The sequence below is a fragment of the Ornithodoros turicata genome, chromosome 3, assembly GCF_037126465.1.
Source record: "Ornithodoros turicata isolate Travis chromosome 3, ASM3712646v1, whole genome shotgun sequence".
NCBI classification, from domain to species: Eukaryota; Metazoa; Arthropoda; class Arachnida; order Ixodida; family Argasidae; genus Ornithodoros; species Ornithodoros turicata.
Window position 1 is genome coordinate 47,872,638 of NC_088203.1, and position 23,759 is coordinate 47,896,396.

General features: G+C 44.8%; 1 protein-coding gene across 1 annotated transcript in view; it reads left to right on the top strand.

The window, feature by feature from the left end:
- Positions 1–9,688, top strand: part of LOC135387017 (uncharacterized) — a 162,030-nt gene extending 152,342 nt beyond the window's left edge. The window contains exon 8 of the mRNA XM_064616450.1: positions 9,470–9,688. Within this exon, the coding sequence (XP_064472520.1) occupies positions 9,470–9,599 (130 nt within the window). The 3' untranslated portion in view covers positions 9,600–9,688. The remainder of the gene's footprint in view (positions 1–9,469) is intronic.
- The last annotated feature ends 14,071 nt before the right edge of the window (positions 9,689–23,759 follow it).

The following is a 23,759-nucleotide window of genomic DNA, read 5'->3' on the forward strand; positions in this document are numbered from 1 at the left end:
TCTCTACGTATGCATCCTTCAACATATGCACATCAAAGTAGTATAAAGGCAGCTGCTAATTTGCACATGCAAGCTTCGCAGTTCAGCATTATCGACGACACATACATCACGGCATTGTGGCAGGTTGGTTTGTGAACTACCTATTACTCACCCGAAAATATTTTCTGAAAAGGTCTCCTTTGACCCATATCTGACAGTGACATTCCAGGCCTGCCCCATGCTTGTGGTAATCCGGTGCAGGAATCATCTTCAGGGCAATTCACGCTGACGATCACAACCGCGACATGCTTACAACGGCCCACAATGCTGCCTTTACAGGTGCAATGTGCTCCGGCGATTCTACGTGGGATCGGTGGCTGAAGCTACAGAAGTTTAAAAAGAAATATGAACCGCAATGAAGGAAGCAGAAGAAACATCGACAACAACAACACCTACATGAACGATAATGGGATGAGGTGATTCACCGCAACAATTGCGATACTATACCTCAGTGAATGTGGTTTAATATATGAGTGGGATGACGAAGAAGAAACACCAAGGGCAACACAATCATGTCTTATGCAAATCAGATCTTAGGTAGAAGATGATTAAAGAGCCGACTACCCAGAATCGTCAACTACGGCATTCAAGAACACAATTTATACACAAAAGAGCGCGGTTGTCTGTGCCAGGCACTGCGCGGTCATCCTGGATGCCCCGTCCGCAAAAACCTCTTCACGCAGGCACTTTGCGTGCCTAGCGTTGCGTAGGAGATGTCCCTTCTTTAAGTTGCTCTCACGAAAATGGTCCCTTGGATCAATGGGTGCAAATCCGGCATATAATATTCGCGAAGCCATTACCACACCGCGGGCGTTCCGCAACCAAATACACCAAAGCCTGCCGTGCGGCGTGGGTGGCACCACGTTCTTACGCATGAAATGGTCACAAGTGTCTCTGTCTACCACGCGGCAACAGCGCCCCCTGGCTGGCGCGCGGTACCTATGGAAACCTCCATTACGTACATTGCGTGAGAGTGTCCTTGCCCAGGCATATTCACAATACACAGGAATGCGCCTAGAGACCGGCCATCATGGGTTACGAACAAGGCGGATACTTTGGAGAACCCTTAAAAAGCGTCCACGGGGAAAAGAGAAGCAAGGAGCACCAGGAAATTTCTGCCAGTCGGGTTGCCGATGTTCGTATGAGAGCGTCCAATGAAGTTCTGAAGCCGTCCCAGCGATTGCGACCGCTGCCTCGCCGTGGAGATGCGTTCCGTGGAGGTGCCCGCCGACTTTCCTGCGCAGTCGTGATGACTCAAGCCCCCAGTGAACAAAAGAGAATACACGGATGCCCAGAGAAGCATGACCTCCGCCGCCGAAAGAAATGAGGTCACCGCACCCTGCGAGACTCTAAGCCGAAACCTTGTTGTTCTATTGCGGCCACCGTCGTGTAACTAGGTGTCAGGGTAGATTAAATTATATTTGTCTTGGTACTTCAGTCTCTCGTGTGTTTTACCCAGCGTGGACCCGAGCCGATTTATGCACCCATCACATTGGTGTCATAAGTGGGGTCCGCGGGTTGCCTGTAAACTTGACGTGAAAGCGCTGGGTATTGAGTGGGAAACCCTCACTCAGGAAACATACGAGAGAGGTACTGAAGTTGCATAATGAGTGTCTCGGGCGAAGCACCAGTTATGGAGTCTACCGTAATGTCAGGAACCGCGAGTGTTCTCGCTTTGGCCAACGTAATCCAGCCCTTGTCCGGGGACGGAAGCTGTACCTCGATATAATATATATATATATATATATATATATATATATTTTTCCTTTCCTTATTTTATATTTTTCCTTTTTCCCTCTATTTATATATATATATATATATATATATAATAGGAAAAAAAATAGCCGGAGCTCTTTGGCTGCACGTATAGCATATGTCTGTAACTCAAACATCGCCATGCCAGTACTGGACAGCTGTTTCGGCCTTCTTGGACCTCATCAGCAGTACGCAGGCAGGCAACGTTTGAGTGGATGGCGTCAGAAGGTCAGACGCCATCTGACGCCATCCACTCAAACGTTGCCTGCCTGCGTACTGCTGATGAGGTCCAAGAAGGCCGAAACAGCTGTCCAGTACTGGCATGGCGATATATATATATATATATATATATATATATATATATATATATTTAAATTGTAGAACAGGTGGCAGATTTGGGTGGTTGGAGAGAGGCCCAAAAGTTAGGAATTGCCAAGTGCCGCATGAGGAGGCGCCGGGTTCGAATTCGCGTGGAAAGATATGAATGCTAAAAGTGCAAAAAAGTTATTCCGATATCAAGCGCATTGCTCTCGAGCGGTGCGACACCGCGCCGCGGGCTGTACGGCTCCCAAATTTTCTTGACGCTCGCCAAAATGTGAAAGAGGACGCTCAGACGTACGCCAGCAGATTGCAAGGGTTAGCATATACGACGCGTTCGACTACTCAGAATACTCAGAGCAGCAAGCTCACGGCGCGGTTTGTTGGTGGGCTGAGAGACCCTGTCAGGCGTTTCGTATTATCCACAGCGGGGTTCAAACAGGCTGTACAGGAGGCAGTGCATGAGGAGCGCAATGAAGCACTCAGAACTGGGTCAATTGAGACGGTCTGTGCGATTACTGAGGTACCGACTACGTATCCCGAAATTGAACGACTGACGGAGAGCCTTGCTCGGCTAGAAGAGCTTTTGATTCAGAAAACAGAAGCTCACGAATGGCGAAGGAGTCCGAATGAACGCCGTAGAGGACAAGGGCGTAGCTACGGCCGATATCAGAGAGAGAACGTTAGTTGCTACAGATGTACTTACCTGCACACTTCACGAAATTGATCGCTGAACCGTAGTCAGATACCAGACTATATCAATCAGACGATTCCGATGGAATTACACCAGTCAGATCAATATGCAAGGAAAAAAATGTAAATTCCCCCACGCGGAGCACGCGCGTGGAGGGGATGTTGTCGCAGGTTGACGACGAGATAGTGCTGATTGGTCATGTTAGTGAGTCGTGCCCTGTAGTGGAATGTAGAGTGAATTGTCACGTAATGGACACGGGCTCAGGTGTGACACTCATAAATGGAGTGGTATCAGAGAACTTCCAGAGAAAGGGTCCATATTGCAAATTCCTCAGGAATTTGCAATACATACAGGAATTATTGTCCATACAGGAATTATTCCTCTATGGACGGCCCGCGCAGAGATTTGTAGGCGAGCAGACTTGTGCATAACGCGTTACTAGTAATTGCGTTACGTGTGATCAATTATTTTTGAGTAATTTTTCGAGTAATCAATTACTTTTTGGAGTAATCGATTACTCAATAATTGATTACTTTTCCGGCAGAGATTAACTTATCTTTCAGATGTTCTGCCCTGCCCCAAGTGAAGCCCCTCGTGCCGTCGGCCTTTGTTGTCGCAAGCGCAGGTCACTGTAATAACGTTCTGGAATTTCAGGTCTCTCCCTAATCTCTTCCTACACCAGTGGTGGTGGTACCTGAAGCTTTGGAGGTTTAGTGAGTCATGGGGAAGTTCCAGGCAATGTTCTTCCACCATCGGGTCAACGTCTTCCCGGGCGATAAATACAGTAGACCTAGAGATCTACCTGTCATCGCGTTTTGTTTTTCGTGTTATTTAGCTGTTCCGCTGTTGAACTTTTTCTTTTCTTTTCTCTTTTTTTTTCTGAGGCACACAAAGACGGGTATAATTTGTGTGAACGCAGAGTAACGACCGAAGCAACGCGTTACTTTTTTACTCGTTACTCAATTACATTTGGAGTCGAGTAATTGGTAACGGTAATCAATTACTTTTTTCGAGTAACGGGCACAAATCTGCGGGCGAGCCAGTCTGCTTCAACGGTCTGTGTAAACTAAATCTCAGTATAGGTATTACCGGATTTGAGCACATATACCTGCGTTGGTCCGATCTGTTAGCGGTCCAGATAATGTGTCAGATATATTGGGACAGGACATATTGAGCTCGAAGGGTATACAAATATCTTTTGCAGACGAAATGACGAGGATTGGGGACGAGGAAGTGCCTATACCGACGGGATCCAAAGGCCACGCAGCGAAGACAAATTTCACTCAGAAACCGTAACACTTTGCAGTGGGAGTTAGGTTACTCCAAGAGGTGCGTGTTTCTCCCAGGTCGGAATGTGTAGTTAATTGCAGTGTTCCCTTCCACATAGAACCTGAGGAAATGAGTGTCCTCGATCCAATAGGAGAAATAACAGGTGAAAGGAGCGCGTTGTCTTGTTAAAGTTAATGCGCAGCGAACTGTACCGTATTCAGTTGTTAACTACTCTGAAAAAGAAATTATTCTACCACAGAATAAAGCTGTTGTTCAGCACACTCGAAGTCGACAAGAGTGCATAATCGGTTCGAGTTATGTAACCGGAATTCATGTCGCAACATCCAGCAGAAACAGACGAAAGGCTGAAATTTGAAATAGTAGGTAACAAAGGAAGCGCCACAAGCTTGAAGAAATGTTAGAGAGACATGCTGACGTATTCGCGAGATATAATTTCGATTTGGGCAAGTGCGATATTACTACACATCGAATCGAGACGAATGGAGCGCCGCTGCTGTATCAGAGGTCGTACAGGGTCCCCCATGCGCTGCGAGCGGAAGTGGATCAGCAGGTGCACAGCCTCATCGATAACGATATCATAGCTCACTACAAGTCGCCGTGGGGGTCACCGACATTGTTGGTACAGAATCCTGACGGGCCCTGCCGTTTCGTTGTCGATTACCGCAAACTCAATTATGTTACGCGCGTTGACCCCTACCGATTGCCCAATACCCAAGAAACCTTGTACGCCAAACACTTTTCTGTAGACGATTTTGCTAGTGGCTTCTGGCAAATAGAGATGGACCAGGAACACAGAGAAAAGACAGCATTCAATACACAAAGTGGCCACTACGAGTGGAAAATAATCCCTATGGGTCTCGTGAACAGCCCGGCTGTATGGCAAATGATGCCGATGTTATTCTTATAGGTTATGGTGAAAAAAGTTTTGTATACATGCACGACATTATCATCTACAGTCAAATCTTTTCAGATCATGTTGGGGATATAGAGCATATTTTAGTGCGTCTCCTTGCCGCAGGCTTGAAACTTGAGCCATCAAAATGCCAGTTTCACTGCAGAGAAGTTAAGTATCTTGGGCATATTGTATCGACTGGCGCGGTAAAACCAGATCCATGTAAGGCAGAAAGCGCAAGGAAGTTTCCAGAACCGAAGACGGTAAAACATGTGCGAGAACTCTTGGTACTGCATGGTCGGCTATTATCGACGTCATATACCCGACTTCGCCAAAATAGCAAAACCCCTAACCGCACTGATAGCTATACATGCCACATTCAGGTGAGCCGAATAAGGGACAAATGCTTTTAGGCGGCACAAGGGCGGCACTGGTCAATGCAGGCATTCTTCTCACACCCTGATTTCAGCCGACCCCCTTTTGCTGGCCACAGATGCGTCTAAGTTCGCCATGGGAGCTGTATTATCCCAGGTTTTTGAAGGTCCAGAACACTCGGTGGCCTTCGCCAGTAGACAATTAAACAATGCGGAGCCAAAATACGGAGCCACTGAAAGGGAATGTCTGGCTGTTATCTGGGCTGTGGGACGCTTTCGATGTTACATGTACGGCAGAAAGTTTAAGCTCACGACAGACTGCCAAGTCTTAACTGGCTTATGAACGCATAAACCTGGAAAGATGAACACGGACGCCGTCGCGCTGCGTAGCGTGGTTCCCGTCAATGCTATTACGGAATTTGTTCCCATTCTGGGCCTGGAGAACTCGTAAAAAGGCTGGAAGGCACAGAAACAGTAACAGATGCGGGATATTTCACAGATTGGGACGGTATATCCTCCGCTTTCGAACGTTTGCTCCAAGACAGGGAGGACAGTGCACGGTGTGGGAAAGGATTGTTATACCCAAGTCGCTGAGGCGAGAAGCTATCTAGTCTTTTCATGAAGCGCCATTTTCTGGACATTTTGGCGATACGAAAACAAAGAAAAAGATGGAGCGCTTCTATTACTGGGGTGGTATGACTCCGGACATCCGTGAATACTGTTGCCAATGTCACTCATGTTTGGAGGGGAAAACCTCCAAAAACCCCCTGCTCCCTTACAAATGTTTGAGGAAGTGACGCGGGCGTTCGAAAGGACAGCAATGGACAAAATGGGCTCTCTTCCAGTCACGGCATTAGGCAACAGGTACATTCTGATCTTCACTGATCACCTTACGAAGTACAGTGAGGCAATCCCACTGCCTAATGAGAAGGCAGACACCATCGCCAGAGAATTTGTAGAAAAAATTACCTTGAGGCACGGAGTTCCCACACAGTTGCTAACAGATAGAAGCCGAAACTTCCTGTCCGATCTGATGCGAGATGTGTGTAACATGTTGGGCATAAAGAAATTTAACACGACTGCTGACCACCCCGAATGCAACGGGGCGGTAGAGCGATTAAATCAGACAGTAGCAAAACTTCTGACCCATCATGTAGCTCGGGACCAGCGTGACTGGGCACTTGGCTACCATATGCTGTGTTTTCGTATAACACAGCAGCTCATGAAAGCTGTAACAAGGCCCCATTTTTTTGTGCTGCATGGAAGCAACCCCATGATTACAAACTCAGTCCTTAGTGAACAGAGACACACCAATTATGCCACCGCTGACGACTACAAAGAAGAACCCCTGACTCGGTTGCAAACAGCTCATGAAATCGCTCGCGAAGCGCTGAAACCCGCAGCCCGATCGAGAAAGCGTCAGATTGATGAACGAGCGAGGTATGTCTCGTTTAAGCTAGGATCCCTAGTCTACTTACAAAACGGTGAAGGAGCCCCTGGCCTCGTGAAGAAGTTCAGCCCTAAATGGAAGGCTCCCTACAGTGTGATCCACCAAGCCTCTCCGGTTAATCAAAAAATCGTACACATTGCTACGGGAGAGACCGAGGTTGTGCATACAAACCGCTTAAAGCCTGCCAAGTACAACAGTCTCTTCGCAGGTGAGAGTAATGATCTCAAATGGAACTCGGCGGAAAGTGCCCAAAACTCAATGCCTCACAGGGGGGTGTCTCAGTCGGCCGATGAATTCCTCGCGGCTATCCCCTATATTTCCGGAATTTTTGTGGATGCACTGATTGATGAATGCTTTCAAATTCAAGTTTGCCGTGTGCACGAAATATATGTGCGGAAACCACGGTTTCGGAGCCGTCGAACGTTGCCACGGACGTACAGTACATATGTGCGGCATTAATGCACATGTGGCGAAGCCATAACTGATTTATTGGAAGGAGAACAGTTGAAGCCACGGGCGAAAAGGACGCTGTTGTCCCGCGATGAAAATTGAACGGAATAATGAGAATGCTATCCTACTTCACACGTCATCGTCACTACGCACACATTACAATTTTTACCGTAATGCAAGTGCGCAACTATACGCAGTCAGACTTCAATTGTACGTTCATAGGACTTGTGATTACAACTGATATTGCTGAATTCCAATGGCAGAGTCGGAGCAAGTGGCACACTCCGCAGTGGAGCGGCTTGATCTGGGCTAGAGCAAGTGATCCGAATTTGCGACTGGAACACTTGCGCCCAACTTGGAGTTTAGCCCTGGCCAATCTTCCTTGGTGGATGGCGGCCAGAGACGGAGGAAGAAGAAGAAGAAGATTGTACTCATGTTCCGATACAACGCCACGTTTTGCAACATCAAGGTCCTCCTAATCTCCTAACGTTGCCCTGGTGATGTCTGGCTTATTGCTTTCTTCAAGAAACAAAATTGCTAACGTAGGACGCGAAATACTAGTCACGGCAAAGACGCGTCGGGAAGCGGCCATGTTGCCGAAGCAGAGACAGGAAATAGGAAGCACAAGCGACAAGTGACACGTCACGTAGAGTTCCGGTTGAATCTGGCTATTTTGGCGGAGCAGTCTGGGTTGCTCCCTGGAGCGACCTTGGCTCGAATGCCGCTCCGAAGCTCCCATTGGAAGACTCCAGAACGGTTCCCAATCTGCCAATCGAACAGACTTGCTCTCTGCGGAGCACCAAAACTTGCTCTGGAAATGCTCCGAATCTGCCATTGGAATTCAACAATAGGGTCTGACTTTCGGTTTAAATGCCTTTCCCGGATTTGAAGGGGGTGGCGGATCGGGGGATGTTTTAAAGTCTAATTCGTGTTGAAATTGTGCGGTATTGATACATTATCGTGTTATATTGTTTTCTTTCTGTTCAACAAGTGGCTTGCGTTTAACGGTGCATATATAGGCCAACTGCTAAAAGGATGGTTGCAGGTGTGGTCACGCATATCCATAGCAGCTATACTTACTAACAATTACATCTGCTATTGAAACACGAATACTTCTGAAGAAGACGTTGGCATGTCGAAAAGCCGTGACATGTTTCATGAGTGTGTACTATTAAACTGCGAGTACTTTCGAACGGTTGCATAAAATTAGCACATTTTTGGAACCATTTGGGACAAACGTACAGTCCTAGTTACGAAAATTTTAAATTTATATATCACTTTACCTGTTCCCTGTCGCCTTCAGCAGCTACAGCCGGTGGTCGTAGCGGCAATAGTTTGGTGCATAGACCACCCCTCATAGGCGTCCCCTCTCCGGAGGTACAAAGGTGTTGTGTGGGAGGGTTTTTTGGCAGGGATTGCATCATAGCTGCTGATAGCTATCAGTTTGACAGCTATCAGTTAAATAATCTGTTTGTTTGACCAATCAAAGTGACACTACAGAGAAAATCCCGTGTCTTCACAATCCCTCCTAATTTTGTGCTGTTGAAATCTGCGTGTCTCACACTGCATTCTCTTAAAATGCTGTTTCTTTCTCTTACCATGGAATTAAATTCTATTGAGAAATATGGCGGAGCATGGTGCGCATTCAGCAATGTCTCTGGCAACATTGCTGTCCGAATGTCGATTTCCGCCTTCTCACCAGAGATGCTAGCACACATTGAACGTTGAGTACAGTGCGCACGCTCGAGCCACTGCTAGGAGACAGAGCGCGAACTTTCGATGAGGTGATCGACCCTTGGATAATCCAAACGTATGGGGCTATGTGGGTGCCTTCAAAAGTTCATGAAAGCGCGGAATGTTCATGACGTCTTTATATTTTGAGTACTGAGAGTTAGAACGAGGTTGGTTTCAATTGCATTTTCAGTTTATTTTCCTCATCGCCAGAAGGGAGAGCAGAAAGCCAGTCAGGCTGACAACGGCTTCGTATAGAACGAATAAAATAGACATGTCTAGGTGGCACTCTATGGAGGACTTTGAGCAAATCTAAATGTCATTTCACTGGTATTTTAGAAAGCGCATGCATATCCTACCATATCCATTCATAGCTGGCCATGGGTATGCATCCCTGCATATCCATGGTCCACGACTGCAAACGAATCAACTGTCTCGCTCTTTACTTATGATGGTGTTTGCTCTTTTTACCACAGTTATCTCCATCCCCTCCATTCGGGTTCATCAGCGCGACATACAGTGCTCAGCAGCAGAAGCGAGAGGCTGTCAACACGTCGAGATATACTTATTTTCGATGACTCAAAGCTTCCACCTGCACCGACGTAATCTATAACTGTTACACTTCCGTGCGTGTTACTATTTTTCACAAATAGAATTTAGGTGGAGTACGTTACAATTAAAAGCGTTATCAAGCAGTGAGTTGAATGTGTTGTTTCTTAACGTCTTGATAGTGTAGTGGAAAAAGACGATGACGATCTTCGGGGTTACGCGAAGATCATTTATGGTGAGCTAGAAGGCTTCTAGCTCACCATAGATCATTCTTTGGAAACACGAGAAGGCGGAAGGTGCGCTGGGGCGCGTTCCCGGCAACTGCGCCGTTACGCCGGTTTACAGTAACTCCGCCCTCGTCGGCACGTCGCACGTCGCAGGCCGCCGACGTTTACTTTGAAATGGCCAGGAACGCAACCATCGCGTCGAGAGAAATATCGCGTGGGCGCCAAACCTCAAAATGATGCTACTCTCAACATCAGGAGGCTGCTGTAGGCTTCCGAAAAGCCGGAAGAAAGAGTAATTTTACTGTTTCACGTATTTTTAGCTATACACTTTTGCTTCTTTGTGGAAAAGAGAAGTAAACGTACGAAGTTCTGGTAATGTACTGCACAGAACAAATTGTTTATCATTTGCTAGCCAATGAGAGCCCAGCGGCAGGGCGCCTTGCTGTCTCCCGCGCTCGTTTCATGCGTACCGGTCGTGCAAGTTCATGCTGCTGCCCGAACGTAAAAAGAAGCCTCGGGTAATTACGTCACTCCATAAATTACTACTAGTAGTGCTTAGAGAAAACAATCGTTCACTGTAGGCAATCTTGTGGCACAACTAAAGCTTGTCCTGTGACTTGGAAGCAGTAGTTTATCAAGAATCGCAAGGGGGGGGGGGTACGGTTGCAAATAGAAGTGGGGGTCACTGTTAGTTACATTGTAACACTATAGTACACAGGAAAACAATTAGTGGGTGTTGTTGAGAAATAATCAGTTGATAGTACGTCTTTTGCGGCTATGGCATCCGAAAGGCAAAAATTGATGACATTATCGTTTTTGGAGGAGACACCGTCTCTGAGCAACAATCGGTGCTTCATGGAAGGTGAAACGTCCATACAAAGAAAGAAGAAATGGGAGCACATCGCAGTTTCCCTCAGCTCTGTGGGCACTTCTCACAAAGATGGAAAGGGATGGCAACAAATCTGGAGCGATTGGAGATACCGTGTCCGCTGGCCGGGTTCGTGCAATCATGGGAAAAATGAGCAGGGCAGGCGGAGGAAGTAGCTACGTCGTTGCCGAGCCAGGCGCAGAGCCTGACCGGAACGAAAGCACCACTGTTGTGGACATATCATCGCAACTATCTGGCACTGACAGTCGAGTGGTGCGATATACCAGGCGGTGTGGACGTACACAGACACAGTACCAATGGTATCAGCGTCCAAGCTGTCGATCCGTCGCTGACAGTCCCGAATGGCAGTCAAGGTCTTTCAGGTGAACGAACGGGCACAAGGCGATGCCGGCAGAGACGTAGGACGGCAGGACGTAAATCAGCTGTTAGATGAACAAAGGAGGGGCTGACAGGAGGCTGAAGGAGGAGGACAGTGGGGCTGAATAGGCTTGATGAGGTAGTGCGAAGTACATAACGTGAAACAGGTTTCATTGCAAAATGTTTATTTGCTTCAAACAAGTAATGACTCTGACTCTACTAATCTGGCTTCAAACTGTAGACAAGATGGGACTTTCACGTCACATTTTCTTTCAAAACAAGGTACTGCACACCATGCACAGTAAATCGGTTTACACCTTTTTTGAGTAAATTGCTTGTCCTATAACTGACTTCTTTTTTCACACCACAGTGGCTGGTGTATTTTAATACACCCTTTACTAAATGATATTTTATAGGAAGCACTCCTACAATAGGTGTTTTAAAGAACAACACTTTTATTAGGGGCATCATCCATTGAAAGCACCATTTGGGGAAAGGGTGTTCTGGAGAGAATACCCCCAATAAGATCACGTAATAAAAAACTAGCTCATGCAGCTGCTGTGCGCTCGCAATTTCACTTTTGTGGCAAGCAGCATACGCAATAAAAATGCTGTGTGCAAAAACATGCTTCACACGCATACACTGGCTGCCTGAGTATCATATACAATATAGTGCAAGGATAGACAGTGGATACATATGCTTTTATTGACAAAGTTGGTTGGCACAAATGCATGCACAAAAGCTGCACTAATGCATCACTCAAGAAGCTAGCCATACCTCCAATGTGCTGTGCATGAGGAACGGGAGACAGTGTTGTCTCAGTCATCCTGCCTTTCGAAATTTTCAAAACACGCTTATACGACGAAATAGCAGCCTTCCAAATTTGCAGAAACCACAGTGAAATCAAGGTGAAACTGCGTGCATTGAGTACAGTAAGTACAAGAACCACGGCCTGATGCTCAAATGCTATGACAACTTGTCGTCGCAGTGTAAACGGTTACAAGACATGAGCAGACTCCAAGCCATCTGTAAGCCGGTCTTGTCTCCATCCTTAAGCTTATGGTTTCTCCTGCAGCTGCTGAGTGGCGCTCTGAGTTATGCCATGTCATGTGATTATTCATTGGCAGTTCATTGTACTCCCTGAACTCGATCAGCGCAGTTTAACTCTGGTTTCACTGTGCTTTCCGCAAATTTCAGAGGCTGCTATTTTGCCACATAAGCGTGTTTCAACTTAGAAAGACGAGGTGCCTTCGAGAGGACATTCCCTCCAATTCCGCTCTTCCAATTTTCCAAGAAAAATGGCAATTAAAAAGTGCTGTAGCGAACTTAATTACTGGTTTTATCCAGTTCAGAGTTGTGTACTGTATAGTCTTTTTATGTGCTGCGCCCTGTACTGGAGTTTTTAGCGACTTTAATGGAGGACCAAACCAGTTTTGGGCGCCCACATTTTAACATCGTTCGACAAGGGCACATGTGACTTACTTGTGAATATAGTCGCTCGTAGGTTCGCGCTGCCCACGGAGTTCAAAATATGCGACCTTCAGGACAGTCATATTGAAGCATAGAAGTTGGAAATCTTCGTGGGTTGTAATGCACTCATACTGCAGTCATTCGGCAGTGTTTTCGAGCTCCTTGCAGCACAAGCACACACCAGCCACACCGGCACCATGAACAGCAAGTGCGCATTAAATATATCAGGACACGAAATTTCAGAGAACGTTTACATGTTCGATCACAGTGTGCTTTAAAAAAGCTCATCGCTTACCTGTCTGTCGAAGACAGGCGACTCACGCAGCTGGTTGCTTCATCTGTGACCGATGTTCGTACAGCTCTAAGTTCGTCTCACATTCGCGGCATCGGCGACGTTTCGAAAGCCTACCGAGCTGTTCAGCACGCAGAATTTTCTTCTCGATCGCGGAAAGGTAAGAAAAAAGTTCCGCGCTCGAAGTCTCCGCATTTCCGCCTTGGACGTCCATATTGAAGACCGCTTTCCGGACGGATGCCGCCGCTCTCACAAACTCACTACCAACAGAACTTCCGGTCCGGGCGCCCAATGAAACCTGGACCTCGTGCTTTCGTCACGCACACGGAAATTGGCGGATGCTCACTACAAAGACCTAGATTTCGGCCCCGATTGCGCGAGTTGAGGAGGAAAAGCGAAGCCGGTTTTCAGCTCCCCGTTTGGCAAACTTTGCCGCCGCGCACAGCCAAAATATTTCGCGTGTTGCTTGGAGGCATATTATACCTTCGTAACAGATGCAAACGAAAGATTTGTCGAACTTCTGGTCAGAGTCCCTTTAAAAGCAAACATCAAGACAAGGATACGTTACATGGTTTAAAAACGTTCAGTCCCCACTTTGAGACATAGTATTTTTGGCTTTGTACTATATGAACTGGCCTCTCTGCCATCAGGTCATGTATAATGTTTCATGAATACTCAGAGCACAGTTTCATGGCACATATAACAAAAAAGTGAGCACTGTACTGAAAGTATACCGTGACTAGGAACTATTCACACACTTTTCAACTAAGGTGGTACAGATGGTACACATTTTCATGTGCCTACTCGAAGAACCTCTTATATTTATTAAGAAACTTGATGGCAGGAGATCGAACATGTGATTCCGAGAGTCCCAGACATAATCTCTCAAGCGTACACAGAGTGTTATATGGCTTCGCACCATACACGATCTGAAAATGCCAGTAAGCCGCAAGGATTGCTGCAACCCCCTCCTCTACGTCGATCACGCGGAACAGAGAAACTTCGTCTACGAACAAGTGCATGTGCTCCGCGGCCTCAATGCTAGTGCCTGTGAAGATGATGGATGGTGTCACCGGGAGAGAGTCATCCTAATCAAAAACAGCTTAATTACAAAAAAAAAAAAAAAAACTGAAGTACCACGTTATTAAAGATGCACAACTACTATTGTATAGAATAATAATGCCGGGCATACATGTTCAACACTGCATTTGCATTTATTAATCTACTTCAGATGAATGACATGCAGAAATTGTAAATAAGGCACGAAGAAAATCAAACTGTATCCTACACTCTTAAAACAAAGCTTCACCACATAGCACACTGAAAGCTGAAAGAGTGATGCCTCTATCGTCATTGATTTGTGGAAAGCGCAGGGCGTACGCCTTTTTGTGACAATTAACATTCCTGTATAAGTGTCGCAACAAGGTGTACGCCTCCTGTTATTAAAAATCAGGGTAGAGAACGATGTCATTCGGGATGATGGTTGGCCAGCAGCGTGCTATGTGGTGAAGTTCATTTTTAAGAGTGTAGTGCTTTTTTGTCTGGTTCACACTCGCGCGACTATTTCACACAAAGTATATTCGTAACACTTACATCTCTCACGAAGATGTTCCCTATGGCCTAGGGCTCTTTCACAGCAGAACACAGTAGCTGGAGTGAGTGTACGGCCATGATGTCTGGAAAAGTGTAAATATGTAGCAGTGGTAGATAATGGAACCTCAAGTAAACTAATAAAAACAATGTGCCGTAATTTGTACCTTAGCGCATAAAAAGAATGTGTAAAAGCACAATTTGCTGCTTTGATAGGATGAACATGAAATACAGAAACGATATTTTATCCTTTCGTATTGTGATCAAACATAAGGTGCACATACGTTTTTTACGTCTAGGGCCGACGTCTTCCTTAGCATCAGTTGCAAGCACAGCCTCACGTAGTTCCTCCTTGCAGTACAGTGTGCCCTGGATTGCTAGGTCCCGGATGCGTCTGAGTACGACTTGTGTCCCTTGCAAGGGGTGTTCTCCATAGCGTCGACTGCATTCATTGAAGAACTGAATTGAAAATGTAGCTGTAGTTCTTATGGATGCCACTTGCTTATTTGCACTTACCCCGACGGTACGGAAATTAAGTACGGACATTTTTCCTTGCTGTTTGCTACTGGCCACCATACAAGGGCTGCTGTCCTGTGGTGCGTTGTTGATGCCATTCTCAAATCTATTAGTGCTTCATCTGGGGCTTCCTTTTTGTCCTCTTTAATGAACCAGTCCTCAAGAGCTTGCAGACTTGATTGATCCTCTCCCTCCATGACATGTCCTGTCAGTCTGTAGAGATAAGCCAGAGTAACAAAAAAAGCTTTCATGAAAATGTAACGACACTAATAAGATTGGACTATTTGTTATAATGTGCAAGTGACACACAGAAACAACACAGTTAATGTAACGAAACGTGCACAATGGAAAATGACAGGCCAAGTACTACGTACTCCAAACCTTAACAACAGAAACGTGCCATCATCGTGCAGCACTCTAGGGGTCTAGTGAAGTAGTTTACTGTAACACAGCGGCTCATTGCACGTCCAGAAGAGGAAACGATTTTCTATCAACTGCCAAAATGTCACAACCAGAACCCCATACAGAAAAATGCGGCCACATAGGCATAGGCAGCCCACAGTTGCGCAGCTTGCAATGTGGAAAGGAACAGATGCTACGTACAGGAACGTTGTCTCTGTGAAGCTTTCGCCTTTCCAATTCTGCGGGGCCATCAACGCTTGCATCTCTTTTCTTACTAGAATACCTGAGCTTGTTGGCCATAACCATCTCGTCATGTGGCATTTTACGACGCTCGTTTTTGAATTTGGTTTCAGGGAGGTGATCCAGGACTCCTAGAAGTTAAGTTATTATGTCATACACAAAGTCCACATTTCTGCATTGAAACATGCTGGCTTAACGTTGTATGAAACAGGAATAAACGTCTAAATAGAATGACAAGGCATTGGAAGGCAGTTAAGAAGATATGAACCTACCTAGAAACTGAACCAGAACTGTTATGACCATGTATCGCTTATCTTAAACCGCAGTACCTGGAAAACACATTATCCAGATTACATTACCAGGAGCAAACCTGCTGCCATTGATTTTTGTCTCAGTTATCCAGAATTCGTTATCTGTATGTGAACCCCGAATGCCGTCCGAAAGATTCTCCAGTCTCTTGGTATGGGCTGAAAAGGCCCTGGGTATTGACTTGGGGAAGTCCACTATATCTATTATATCGACCGCCAAAAAGGAAGTGGCACTCCAATGAACCTATAGCTAGGTGACGCAACTGGTTGCGTTTTTGAGCTACCTAGTTATTTTTTATGTACAGGACACCAGGGGTGATCTTTTCCTTGTTTGCTTTCTTCTGGACCAATAAGGCAATGTCCCAAATTCCAGGTTCCCTGGAAATTTGCTGGATTTACTTATCCAGAAATTCACTATTCTGAGAAGAAAGAGTAGACTCCGGATAAGCGGATGGAGGATACGGAGGACCGGATGACCGGATAAGCGCGACATGACCGTACACAATGTGCAGGCAGCAAATGCAAAAGTCAAGACCACTGAAAGGCCATCCACACCAGGACATGCCGCCAACACATATAATATCATAAATGTGACATGCAGCATTATAACATTTGCTTGTTAAATTTACCTCTTGAGCTGAAATACTCACGTCTCCTGATCCAATTATATCTGCGAGAAAGGGATACTGTTGGAGAAGCATGGACGCCACTTTCGAGTAAAACTTTCTAGTTGGAGTTCTAGAATAGAATATATTGAAAAATATAGTAGGAATATCAATGTGGACAGCATCATGCTACTCTGTAGCTGAGGCCAAAGCAGTCTAGGTTGGTTTACGCATTCCCAAGGTTGCAAATTATGTTCTGGGCGACAATCTCACTGGACGTAGTTTCTTGCAGATATGACTTTTACAAACGCCATGGTAGGCAAGCCTAAGCAATGAGCAAGACACATAAACAACACAACATCGAAGGCTTTTTTGAGCTTTCGTGTTATGTTATGTACATGCTTTGCCCATCGCTCAGGCTTGCATATCATGGAGTTTATCCACCAGTAGTAATGGAGTAGATGCTAGTCTGCATCTACGCCATTCTACAGCACGTGTGCAGAAAAACATGACCCGCATTCAGGCACTTAGCTCGTTGTCTACCCAACTAACGAACTTCCGGTGGCGCACGATGGCGCATTTATGCGTGCGAAACCTGCAGAAAAATCGTGGATGCCATACTCAGCCTAAAAAAACAACAGAGCAACGAAAACGTCGGCATCCGTGCATCAGAATAGAGCAACATGGCGGACGCAGGAGAGTTGTGTTCAGGTACCGGTAGGGGTGCTATCGGTGCAGAAATCGAAACTATGTCCCAGATTCCCAGATGAATGGTCATCGGTAGTGCACCCAGCGGTGCCTGCTCTCCTGAGACCACCATGCACTACCATGTAGTGTCATGACCGCCCTATTCTAATGCATGGAAGCCGATGTTTTCGTACTCTGTCTATTCTTTTACGCTGAGTATGGCTTCCAGGATTTTTTTGTAGCTTTCGCACGCATAAATACGCCATCGTACGCCTCCTGAACTTACCTTTTTTCTCCTTTACTTCGCATTAAACATACCCCCCCGCTCGTAATACCTCCTTAAAATGACATAGGTTCTCGCCAAGCACTGCATCCAACAGAGAGGACAAGGCCGAATCGAGCAAGTGTCACTGCACTGTCACAGGACCTGGGGGGACGACATCTCGACACCGGACAGAGTACAAGCTTGAAGTGGTGGTAGTGTTCTTTCTGTATGAAGCACCCTGTGTTTATCGAACTCGTATTGACCCTCCCACGCCATTTTTTTAGTGTTAACGCAGTTTTCAGCATAACGATTATTCGTACCTCAGGACATAACTAGACAGAAAAGTAGAGAACTCCGACTTAATATAACAAAATAACAAGGTTTACTCACACATGGTAGTCTACTGGACGTCCAGACCTGTTCTAACCCTAGACTTTAGGGATAGTGCCCAAACTAGACGTTGACTAGACGTATAAAAGTCTTACTATTATTTAGACGTCTAAAATTAGTGATTTACTAGATATCTGGTAGACATTTAGTAATTGACGTCTAATCATAGACGTCTTGTAGCTGGCCTTGTATATACCACATATTAGAAATCATCAAGATTTTGTCTTATTAGGTTTTTAAGAGGTGTGAACACATTCACACATCACCTTCTGATCGGCGGGTCACTGGTGCTTTCCTTCAGCTTGGTCAACGAAAGTTATGCGAGATGGGGGCCACATTTGCTCGGTAACATTCGCAAAGAGCAACGAACGAATGCAGCTTTCATTTTCCTTCAATGGTATCAAGACGGTCAAGATGAATTTCTTGGAACAATTATTATTAATAAAACGTGGGTGCATTATGAAAGTGCTGAGACAAAATACCATAGGAAGTCATGGTGGGTGCCCGGTGAAGGCATTCTGAAGGAGGTCAAACTCGCGTTTTCGTCTGGAAAGGCTATGCTGACAGTGTTTTAGGACTATCGTTGTGTGCAACTTGTACATTATCTCACACGCACAATCACAGTAAATGCAGATGTACTGCGAGATCCTGGGTAAGCTTCAAACTACAATGAAACAAAAACGCACAGGACTTGGAAGGCTCTAGCGTACCACGTCAACGCTGTCTGCACTCGTCTTGAAAGACTCGGGATTTGTTCCAGAAATTGATCTGGAAATTTCCCAAAGAGGGAAATGTACGCAAGCGAGCTGGTACAATATTGAAGTAGGAGTAGTATACGACTTGTGTTAAACAAGCCGGGGTCTAAACTACGGCACCCCTGCCCCTGAGCCCTGCGCGTATATTTCCCCGCAGAGCGCGTCCCTGCGCGTTTTTTTCACCGTGCGACGCGGAGGCTTGTCCGCGCGATTATCGGCGGGGGAGGGCTGCGCGTGCGCTCATCGTAGCATATTTTTCAGCCTGGGCAGACTTCTTTGGCCATACTTGGGCCGACTTCACATATTTTTCCGACACAACAGGTTAGCGCTTTACATGCAGAGACATGCAAATAAGGGTCATACACAAAAAGTACAAGTCAAAATATATTTATTAATGCCAATCAAGCTGAGATATATTTATTAAAGCAAATAGTGCTGGGAATTGTACCAATTGTGATGTCAATCAGGTGAAGGAGAAAAACCCAGCCGAAAAACCTTCAACACCTGTAACAGGGCGGTGCTCGGGTGGAGGGCTGCTGTGGTGGGCGGAGCGTGACCGGAGGGCTGCGTGCGCGCTTACCCTTCACCCTGGACTGACTTCTTTCACCATTTTCCTACTTGGGCCGACTTCCTTCCCGCGACAGGTGGGAGGTGCTCGGGTGGAGGACTGCTGTTGTGGGCGGAGCGTGACCAGAGGGCTGTGTGCGCGCTTACCCTTCACCCTAGGCTGACTTCTTTCACAATTTTCCTACTTGGGCCGACTTCCTTCCCGCGACAGGTGGGCGTCGCGTGGCCGGAGGGCTGCGTGCGCGTTTACAATTCAGCCTGGGCCGCCGACTTTCGTCATTTTTCCGTCAAGTGGCAACAGTGAATCTAACCGTACAACAGGTGTGCAGTAGGCTGTTTACATGCAAAGGATAGCCATACACAAAAGTACAAGTGAAAATATACTTATTAAAGTCATTAGGAATTATGTTATGACTCTGCGTGAATACGCCACGGAACACGAACACAAGAGGAAATAAAATCTATACCACTACAAACAAGATATTCCTAATCAAAACAACAGAGTAATCTATCATTCAGAAAATTAAAAGAAAAAACCAAACTCATCAGAAAGTAGACTTGTTAAAAATGAACTTCACCACATAGCACGCTCCTAACCAACAACCAGATCTGATGATATCTACCCCGATTTGTTGAAGACGGGTGCCGATAGATGTATGGAAGACCACGGAACACGAACGACAAGAGGAAATAAAATCTATACCACTACAAAGAAGATATTGTTAATCAATATGATGACAATCAAATTACAGATTGTATTATAAAAAGTCTGAGACGTGAGAACCATCATTGCAATAGCGTGAATATCTGTCATAACATTTCGAGCGCAATAGAGAATCTCAGTTTCATATTCCATCATTACTCAACTTTTAATTTCTTATTAAGTGAACAGCATAGACGTAAGGAAATAATGAGAAACAACACAATCAACAATTAATAGAGAGCCAAACCATCCAAAACATAGAGAAATAATAGCTAATCAATCTACCAAAGGCGAAATAGCACAGACTTAACGCTGAAGAACAGAGGAACACGCGGCGACACGTAAACAACAACAGAGGAAAATAATATATCATTGAACCATCATAAAATCAACCAATATACAATTTTCATTCTAACAAACACTACAAACCTTGATGGAGGTATCCAAGACGTAGAAAATATGCACTGTTTTCACTCTTTTCCTCAAAGCCAGCAGACTTTATGTCTCTATCTATGTGACCATAGCACCGCGCATGCTTTATCACTCAAAGGGTTAGGGGCTATATTACTTCGTCCAGCAAACGCTGCGCTCTAGAGGTCACATAAGAGAGTTCAAAGGCGATATATTTTATTGTGCAGCGCACATAGATGTCGATATCACTCGCGGGGGTCACTATCTTTTCGCATCCTTTCCCTGAAATGAAAATCTTTCGTCAAGGTGGTTGACAAGTCGAATAAGTTTGTAGAGATGCGATATTGTTATTGAACATGTACAGAAAGTTCAAATTATTAATTGGTAGCAACGATACTCAATCAAAAATGGGAAACAAATTTAATTACATCAATTTTTGTAATATCTTGCAACAGAAATTCCTAATGAACCACACAGAAATATCAAATGTGAAATGCAACTCAGAGTTATGAGGCATTCCCATCGTAGAGGTACTTACTTATATCAATCGAGTGAACAATTGAAACAAATGCAAGACAATAATTATTTCAGGCAGTAAGTTCACAACTCATAGAATATCAGACGAATGAATACTTGAAACAAAGTCAAAACAATAATTCTCACGTCAGGTGGAGATTATAGCATTCTAAACCAGATAATAAAATTTTAATCAATAAAATAAACATAGATATGCTTCTAATTAAGTGTAGATGTGCACTTGAAAACAGAAGAGACAATTGCTCTACATTGAAAAGATGGACAGATTTTGTACTCGATACCATAAGTCATGGGAAGATGGGAAGATTTATTTTATTGATTAAGATTTGATTATCTGGTTAATTACATACAACTATCAGAACTTTCCGCTATTGCAAAGATGGTTGTCACGTATAGGAATATTAGACTTTTTATAATACAAGTTATAATTTTGTTCATAATCATATTGATTAAGAATATCTTCTTTGATTAAATGTGGTGATTGTTTTGATATGGTGTAGCTATTATTTCCCTACATGTCAGTTAGGTTCTATATTAATGCTATGTGTTGATACGAATTATTGCCTTATGTCTGTGCTATTCACTTCAATAGAAATTAAATTTGTGTCACATTGGAATAGTAAACTTAGCTATTGTGCTCGAAATTACTTACACCTACCAGATTCTAACATCTCAGACTTTTTAGAATAGTACTTGTAATTTGATTGTAATCGTATTGATTAAGAATATCTTCTTTGATTAAATGCGCTATCACTTCTGATTCATTGAAAACTTGTGATTACTGTTAATAAAAAATATTGTGTTTGATCTGTGATACATATTCAATGCTATTGCGATGTGATGTGAAGAAAGAAAAATGGGGATGCAATGCTATTGCATCATGCCTGTAATAAGTATATTCTTTGTTACGTGTATTGTGTTCCTTCTACTTCAGATTTTTTGCTAAGTTTTTCCCATTCACGCAGAGTCATAACATAATTCCTAATGACTTTAATAAGTATATTTTCACTTGTACTTTTGTGTATGGCTATCCTTTGCATGTAAACAGCCTACTGCACACCTGTTGTACGGTTAGATTCACTGTTGCCACTTGACAGAAAAATGACGAAAGTCGGCGGCCTAGGCTGAAAAATGACGAAAGTCGGCTGAATTGGAATCGGAATCAGGCTGAATTGTAAACGCGCACGCAGCCCTCCGGCCACGCGACGCCCACCTGTCGCGGGAAGGAAGTCGGCCCAAGTAGGAAAATTGTGAAAGAAGTCAGCCTAGGGTGAAGGGTAAGCGCGCACACAGCCCTCTGGTCACGCTCCGCCCACCACAGCAGTCCTCCACCTGTCGCGGGAAGGAAGTCGGCCCAAGTAGGAAAATGGAGTAAGAAGTCAGCCCAAGGTGAAGGGTAAGCGCGCACGCAGCCCTCCCCCGCCGATAATCACGTGGACAACCCTCCGCACACGCGCCGCGCGGGGAAAAATACGCGCAGGGCAGAGGGGGTCCACGTTTCTAACTGGACCCCGGCTTGTTTAACACAAGTCGTATACTACTAGTAGGAAGCATCACCTTGAGCATGAGGAGAATGAAGTATACAGGAGACACACAAACGTGAGTTTCCTTTTCGTGACCTTCCTGTATACTTCGTTCTCCTCATGCTCAAGGTGATGATTCCTATTTCGACGAAAATTTGCCCAATTTGTTGTTTCATCTTCCTCTCAAAGCGCCCCTCGGCAGTCACCAATTTGCAAGTGATCATGAAACACAAATTGATCAGGTGAAATGCCTCACTTTGTAAACATGACATAGGATGGCACAGAAAATACAGTATTGAATACTCGATATCAAATGTTCAGCTAAATAAAGTGACTGTATTAGGCAGTAACGTTGAGCTCTAATCTGTACATACATTTTGAACACACCACACATACACTGAATGTTATGCTACAGATTTATTACTTTGTTCACAGCAGAGGAACTTTTGTTGGATGATTCTCATACATGAAGGAAATTCCTTGTTCTGTTACTTTCCATCACACATGTGTGAAGCAGCAAGTACAATCTGTTTGCAAATGATCATACTGAGGTAATAAAACTGGACTCTGTAACAACTTTCAGAAACTATGCACGAATGGACCACATTAACTTTGTCCAATTATATTATGACCAAATGGATAGTATGTAGCCTTTCATGCTATATGTGAGTTGTATGCCCATATATTGTAACAAAAGATCAGTCAGATGAAGGCAGTGTGACTGAGGATGTGTGTAGATAATTTAATTTATGTTCATATATATGATGATCCGAGTTTTTGTTGCTCACTGGCATACATATATACAGGGTGTCCCAGAAAACGTGTCATTGAATTATAATAAAAAAACTACACCACCTAGAGTCATGCGGTCAATGGCATTTGTTCTTACTGGGTTTTTGCCACCTCCTCATGTGACTGTCGTGTAACGTAACCTTAATTAAGTAAATTTTTGCGAGCTTAAGTCGGAAATTTGCCTACTAAAGGTCACTTTTTTACCCCACCAATGTGAAGAGCGTGTCTAATTTAGTCAAATTAATGATAATTGACAGGGATATTCAGGAGCTGTCCCATCGGAAAAAATAGCCGAACATCATGCTCTACGGGGTCGCACAGAATAGCGCACAATGAATTTTTCAGCGCAATCTTTGTCAGTCCGACGAAAGGAGGTTGGAAACCCAGCCCTCCCCGACATCGCAGAAAGAGATAAAACAGGAACGGCTTATCACGTCCGACTTTCGCTGAGATAATGCTTTCCCTCGCCCAATTTTAGGAACTGTTCTTTTTCTACTGTCACTCTGTGGGCTGGCTTCGGAACCTCCTTTCGTCGCATTGAGAGCGATTGCGCTCAAAAAGTCATAGCGCGCTATGGTTCGGTGCTCCAAAAAGTATGATATTCGGCTATTTTTTCCGATGGGATAGCTCGTGAATATCGCTGCGAATTATCATGAATTTGAGTGAACTCGGCACGCTCTTCATATTGGTG